Source organism: Buceros rhinoceros, unplaced genomic scaffold (assembly GCF_000710305.1).
Source record: "Buceros rhinoceros silvestris isolate BGI_N320 unplaced genomic scaffold, ASM71030v1 scaffold32912, whole genome shotgun sequence".
In the NCBI taxonomy this organism is placed as follows: domain Eukaryota; kingdom Metazoa; phylum Chordata; class Aves; order Bucerotiformes; family Bucerotidae; genus Buceros; species Buceros rhinoceros.
Genome location: NW_010400254.1, coordinates 34,847 through 42,038, shown reverse-complemented (window position 1 = coordinate 42,038; position 7,192 = coordinate 34,847). Strand labels below are relative to the sequence as shown.

At 39.8% G+C, this 7,192-nt stretch overlaps 1 protein-coding gene across 1 annotated transcript in view; it reads left to right on the top strand.

Annotated features, from left to right (window-relative positions):
- Positions 1-101: 101 nt before the first annotated feature.
- NPC1 (Niemann-Pick disease, type C1) overlaps positions 102-7,192 on the top strand; it is a gene marked incomplete at its 5' end in the record, with an annotated part of 26,896 nt that continues 19,805 nt past the window's right edge. Inside the window, 2 exons of the mRNA XM_010131784.1 lie at positions 102-335; positions 6,013-6,135. Of these exons, the coding sequence (XP_010130086.1) occupies positions 102-335; positions 6,013-6,135 (357 nt within the window). The remainder of the gene's footprint in view (positions 336-6,012; positions 6,136-7,192) is intronic.

Here is a 7,192-nt window from a genome sequence, read left to right as displayed (position 1 = left end):
GCTGTCCCGTCAGCCGTCTGGTGGGGGTTAGGCCGTGGAGCTTGGAACGCTGTGACGCTGAAGTGCGGTACCGGGGTAACCCTGCCTTATCCCTGTTGAAGCTCTTCCTACGTGAGCCCTCACTCCTGGACTCGGTGCCGGGTGGGACGGAGGGAGGAGCCGGAGTGCGGGGCAGCCCGGTGACACAGCAGACCCGCCTGGGAGCACTTGAGGCGCGAAAGCGGGCGTGCCGGGGCTTAGCAAACTTCAGCTGCAGCCCGGTCCTAGTCCCCTGCTATTGCATACAGCAGCAGCTGTCCCTGTGTTGTGCCCTGGTTATGCAATGCCCTGTGCATGTGAGTAGCCGTGCAGTCACATGTTTGTGCAGAGGCTTGCATATGCCTGGTTCGGTTTGCTTAGCATGTTTCTTATGCCAGGCGACAGGTTCCTGGAAGTCGTAGTCTCTGTGTAGTAAGATCTTCTTTATTGATGTGCCAGTATTAAGACTGCAAGCTTCCTTAAAATTAAGGACTAGAATAAATTTGGCTACTTTGATACTTCAGGGAAAAAAAACTGTAAAACCTTCCCTCCTCTCTTCACAGTCACATTTTGTTTATGTTGTATTCCAAGATAGGAGGGAGGTACTCCACATACCTCTGGAGAAACAAGGAGTGTCTTGCAAGCCTTAGTGCTGTCTTGTTTTTTCTCTCCAAATTAAAAACATACTTTCTAGGTTAAGTTTTATGCTTAACCCTCTTTAAACTCTCCAGTTTGTCCATCCTGTGTGTGTGCTGAGGGTCTCCTGTTCTTATATCCTCCTCAAACCACCTTTAAAGAGCTTGAACAGAAAACAAGGAATTCATTCTCCTATGACCACTGAGGAAGCTGATAGTTTAGTAATGACTCATGATCTCCAGGTGGATAGGTAATAGGATTCACACCTTAACAACACTGTGTAATGTTTTTGGAAGGAGAGACAATCTGGTAGCAATGAGGTGTGTCCTAGGCTGGTAAGGAAATGACAGGATGCTTTCCTGTAGGTGATAGGATACTGAGGTAGAGGAGCTTGAACCAAGTTCTCCTAAGATTTAAGATATCCTTACAGAAGATGTGGCTTTGTGGTCCATAAGAAGTAAATGTTGCAAAATTACTGTTCCAGTTTTGTTTCCTTACAGAAGGATGAAGTCTTGAAACTGTTCTTGTTCTCTTGTGAGTGTCTTAGTGTACTGAGTGGCATCTTGTGTGCTTAATGGCAGCTGTTTCAGTTGATCCTTGTATGATTATACTAAAACACAAGCTGTCAAACTAGTGGCTAAGCAAGGTTGGACACAGGTTTCCTCTCAGCAGCTGGGATCCCAACCGCTTTACTTAAGTTACTTCCTGGGAGATCAGGAGTGAATTGCTCATAGTCTTTCTGGTTGGAAAGTGAGGAAGTTCCCTCTTAGAAGGGAAGAGATGACTGAAGGCAGTGACTAGTAGTGCTTTGCTGGGCCATAGACAAAACAATCTAAGTGTTGTGCTGTATTATTATTATTCCCCAGCAAGGCACTGGAGGTGTTTTGGTGGCCATGACCTTAGTTGCAGACAGCTGCTAGTTAGGGGCCCTGTGCTTTCTGATCATGCATGCACTCAGTGTGTATTTTCTCAATAAATCATTGTCTGCTAACACCAGCTTCCACAGATACTGAACTACTACCATCACTGCAACTTTCTCTTACTGCTTGACTTTGACTTCCCTGTGACATGTGAAGTGTGCTTGGATAGCTCCAGAACTGGGGCTTGCTTTGCCTGACCAGGACTAGCTAATGATTTTTTTCTGAAATGGAACAGTCCTTTACCTATGAGCAGTGGGACAATAGGAGTTTGGCAGGCAAAGTTTGTCTCTGAATTGGCTGAACAAATTACTGAAAGAGACAAAGTAAGAGTAATAAATAAATGTGTAATATTTCTTTTGTCTGTGGACCTCCTTTTCCCATAGGGAGAGCTCCGAGGTAATGTGCAACTTCTGGGGCAGATCTGCAAACTTGACCTGGTCACTTGTTTCCATAAACCAGTCTTGCCATTTATTGAGAGCATTGTGGTTTTTCGTTTCCTTGGAACTCAAATTTCTCAACCTCATGGGTAGTAGCAGCTGTTATTAAGAGAGTGGGAGAGAAGAGTGTGCTGGTTCCTGGAATCTATCTTTCTTGCCCTGCAAAATCCCAGATGCATCAGCCTAGTTGAAGGAAGGGGAAACAGCTGTATTTGATGCTGTTGCCTTTTCCATACATTAGTAATTGTATTTTGGAGAGCCCAACAATGTTCACTTGTCATCTGGTATTTGTGAGACTACAAGCAGTTGCTGTTTCTGTATACAACATCATCATTGTTCTTTGTCTGCTTAACAGCTACATATTCCTTGTTGGTGATGGCTAATGTTGCTCAAAGCATTGAAGAGTATTGATTTGTTTCAACATGCCGATGAAGAAACTGAGACTGAAGTAAATGTGTTTATGATCTGTTGGAACACAAGTTCTATGACAAACAAATGATGATGCTTGGGAACTAGAAAGTAGTAAGAGAACATTTGTAGGATGTTAATAATCATGAAATGCCCATACTTGCTTGTGTGCAAGGTCTCTAATAATGCTCCTGGAGCTCTGACCTAAGGTGAAATTTCTCTTCAAACAGAGAAATTCTTACCAGAAGTAGATATACTCTGGGGATGTACTAAAGGCTGGTGTTAGTGTACTGCCAGATGGTTTCAAAGCTGTGCTGGGGGCAGGCAGGAACAGCCTTAACTAAGGTTATGCTGCTGTTGCTTTATAAAGTGTATAGGAAAAGTGCCATTTTAAAATGTGGAGTCCTTAGTAATGTGATCTTTTTAAAAAAATAAAAACAACCTGGCCCAGTGTTAGTCTTATGATCTTACCTTGTTTAGAAGGTAGTTGGTTCAACACAGCATTTCTCTGTTAATTTTTGGCCTAGGAAGGCTTTCACCTATTTAAAAAACGTGATTGTTCACTCAAATCTGAAGTGACTTGAAAGTCTTCACTCTACAAACAGTAGCTTTGTTAACTATGGCTTGCTTACAACCACATGTAGTCATCCCTATCTCTTCCTACCACTATAGGAATGTTCTGAAAGAATGGAAAGAGCAAAGTACTTGTCTTATTCTGTAACTTAATCTAGCTTTTACCAGGTTTTTGGGGAAGAGCTTACAGCTATGTCTGATCAGTGGTAATCCCGTAGCTACTTGTAGTATCCCTGAATAGCTTGTGAACCTCAGGAGACCATCCCTCTCCCATACTTTGTGGCTGACTCGGTGATGAGCATCCAACAGCATGCTTACCTGTTAACATCTGAGAGCTATGCCAGTGACTTTAGGCTGCTGACTTGGAACAATTTAGAGTGTTTTTTAGGCTTATTGACTTGGTTCAACCATGGTCAGTCAAGGATCACTGAAGTTTACTGGTTCAGGGAACAAATGCAGATTTTTGTTAGTGAGATCCTGCTAGGTCAAAGCATAAATATCTAACCTTAGATTGTCTCTGAAATTTCATTCTTGGTGTTAATACCAAAATTAAGTAATCAAACGTGCAGTTCTAAGTGTTTTTTTTCCAGTAGTTAGAATTAACTTATGTTACTTTATCAATGTGGAATTCCAGTAATATTCTAAATTCTTTATTCATCTTGCTTTATTTTATTGTGTGTTCGACTGAATACTTTTTGGTGCAAGGAAGTTGCTTTAGATTCTGTTCTGAAAATGATGGCAAAAAGCCTTGAGGTAAATTTATAGACATAGTACAGCTTGTATTTTTTCTATCTGTATAGCAATAACCAAGAAAGTGTTACCTTGAAATACAGATAATGCTTTTAAAACAATAGAACTATCAGCCTGATGTGGTAGCTGAAATAAAGTTTTTCTGTGTAAGAAGTGCCTTGGTAGTTTAACTAGTAACTGCATTACCAATTTGACTCCACTTTCCACTCTGGAAGAAGCTAAATCTTTCTGAAAAGAGTAGGTTGATAGCTTGGTGTGTTTTAGAAGTTAAGAAATGTTGGATAACAAGACTTAAGTGCAGAAAGTGTTTTTTTTTTTTTTTAAAGTGTTCATAGAAAGTATGATAACAAACCGTTCCCCACTAAACATGAAAGCCAGTCTGATACTGAAGAAATACCTAATTCTGTTCTCACGGGCAGCAGTAAGCAACTCAAAATTCTTTGCCCTTTTGCAAGAATCGCAGTGAACCTGTGCTTCCTCTTGGAGATGGTTAATTAACTTCTGATACTGGTACATAGACACACTAAACTATCTTCTTTCCCCACTAGTGGGTTGTTTGCTATTAAAACTGGGGTATAGAGATGTCTAGAAGCAGAGATGAAGACATGACTTCTAAATTTGCATCAAAAGTGTTGACCTCTTTGTAAATTTGCTTTGTGAAAGTGCATCAATTAATCTATATAGTTTCTGTAAACAGTTTCCAAGTTATGGGAATTTAACTTTGGCTTATGCGGGTATTAAACATTCACTGTTTACAACTGAAATCATAAGGGATGCTTTCCAATCATATATGAGAATATGATGAAATGATACTTAGAAGCTCATTACAGGTTTTGCTAGAAGAAATGCCAGAGCAGACAAAAATTATCTGGATGAGTGGTACTTAACAGATGTTTGGACCTGGTTTTACTAAGTGACTTTGAATCAGGCCATGATGCCCAAGTAAAGTTAAAGGGAAGACAATTCTAACAGGTTCAGGTAAATTAGTGATGGTTATTGTCCCTGATTAAAAAAAAAAAAACCTAATTACTGATGTACTTTTTGAAGAACTGTCAGTGGTGTACAGCTCAAAAATGGATGTTGTGGCAGCATTGTAATACCCAAGAGCTACCCAGAATTATGAACACAGCCTTTCAGGGGCCTCTCTGGCCAGTAAACAGTATTATTTGCACACCAGCCTGCCTTGCAGTGGAAGCATATGGTGTTTCTACAAGTGCTAGGTCAGTGTTATTCAGGAGGTAAAAATAGGTCAGTTATCTCTCAAACTGTACCATGCAAACTTCTGATCAGAGCTGGCAGAAATGTAGTAAGTGTTTTTGCAGTCTGCCTTCCACTTGCAGCCCAGGTGCATAGGAAAACCTTGAAGTGTCTTAAATCTTTTGATGTAAATAACTTGTTATTGCATCAAATGTTTGCATTTTCAGAATAAATATTTTGGTTTAGCATTTTAGATGTCTTGGTGTCAGTACCACTGAACAAAAAAAACAAGGCTAGCAAGGTGCTGTTGTCCCTTTTCACCTTCCTTTCTTTATGTGTATAAAGAACCAATTTCTGAAGTTTTCAATAGTCCTTTTAATTGGAACATCTTTAAAATGAGAGTTGAAGGTTATTTCTTTTTACTTAACTATCTAAGCCCATTAAAATATTGCATACTTAGGCTTGGAAGTGGTGATAGAGCATTCTTTGAGTTTGACAATACTTGGCATTCTCTGGTGAGTGCAGAGCTGTGAAGTTCTTTTTCAGAATCCTCTTTGTGCTGCTACTTCCTCAATCTGTCACTGTAAGTGACTGAGTTTGCAAGAAGGATTAAAAGGTGGCAGGAGGAACTGAAATACTGTGTATAAGCAACACAGTTCTTTTCATGTGTACTGACTCTTGTGTTCTGAAGTAACAGTTTAACTCACTAATCATGTGCATTGTCTCGCATGAACAAATTATTTTCCACATCACCTTATGTTTGAAGATGCTTTTCAAGTGTTGATTTAGTTTTAAGTAATGCTTATTCTTAGTTTTAACTATAGATAGTGCTCTTCCTGTTCCCAGACTGGGCAAGAAAGGGTGGGGAGCTGATGTGGACATCAGTGGTGGTGTGCGCTGTGTCAAAACCACATGCTTTTGTTAATGGGTGTTTTATGTTGTACATACTGATGTATAAATTAGCAGAGTTACCTGATCTAGATTGTAAATCACTTTTGGAATGGTAGCACAAACTCTACAATAGCTGAGGAATTTGGCAACTATTCCTTGCAATTAATTGTTGTGTTAATTAGGTACTTTCACAACTGTGTGTCTGGTATGGGGAATGTGGAGTTGCTTCTGGAGACAAGAGATACAACTGTGCTTATGATGGACCACCAATAGCACTACCAGAGGACGGCTATGAATTAATGCAGGTGAGTTTCTTTTGGAGGTTTGCTGCTAAAAAAATAACTATCCTGCACTTTAGAGTTCTGCATTGGGATCTTTTGGACCAGCACTATGACCTTTTACTTTCTTATCCTAATTTGATGAAGTGAACAGATTATCTCTGATTCTCAGGTATGGTTTGTAGCCTCATCTGTGTGAAGGTAACATACCTCAGTTTCTGCTCAGGATTATGAGAAATCTCCAGAAGATACGATTGCAGGCTTTCACAGACATAATCTTAAATATTGGATTCACTTCCCTGCATATTTTCTTCACTGGCTTGAACACTCTTTTGTCAGTCTGGTTTTTTTAGGACTCTACCAAACTATTCTCCAAAGTTATGCCCTTCTGGCCTGTAAAGGAGGAGACTAAGATATGTTTTTCATCAGACAGTCATTCCTGATCTTTTCCTTAAATAGGGAGGTAGTAATTGACACTCATTCAAATGGAGCAAACTTGGACAAAGTTCAGTGTCTCTAGCTCTGGCTAGCATGAGACCATATTTCCTTATCTGGGCTTTAGCTGTCAAAGTGAACAAAACCACAGACAAAACAGTTTGTGTATTTGATGCACAATACAGGATGATACTGTTAGACAAGCCTTCTGGCAGATGATAGTTCAAAGCTTTGAATTTTGAAATACCTATAAATAATGATCTGGCTGGTGGCAGGGACAACTTAAATATGTAGGTGAGCTAACTACTGTTCCGTACCCTTTCTGAAGCCTTAATGTATAGTTTTTGTATGTTACTACCAATTGTACTTGCATTAAATGCATTAATTTCTTCTATAAACTAAACATGAAATAGCTCTTCCAGGTAATCAGTGATGTTGTGGTTAGTGGCTTGCCTTCTGAGACTTTAGAATCTGATGCTATCTAGAAGGTATACCAAAGAATAAGCTGCAGGAATACTTTCAACTTGGATAAACAGTGTTTGTCCTCTTACAAATAGACTCTCAAATACCGTTATCATTCTATTTATAGACCGTGGTGACTAAAGATCATCTGAAGGAGTTTTTAGAAGGAAGTGATGCCTTGAATAAA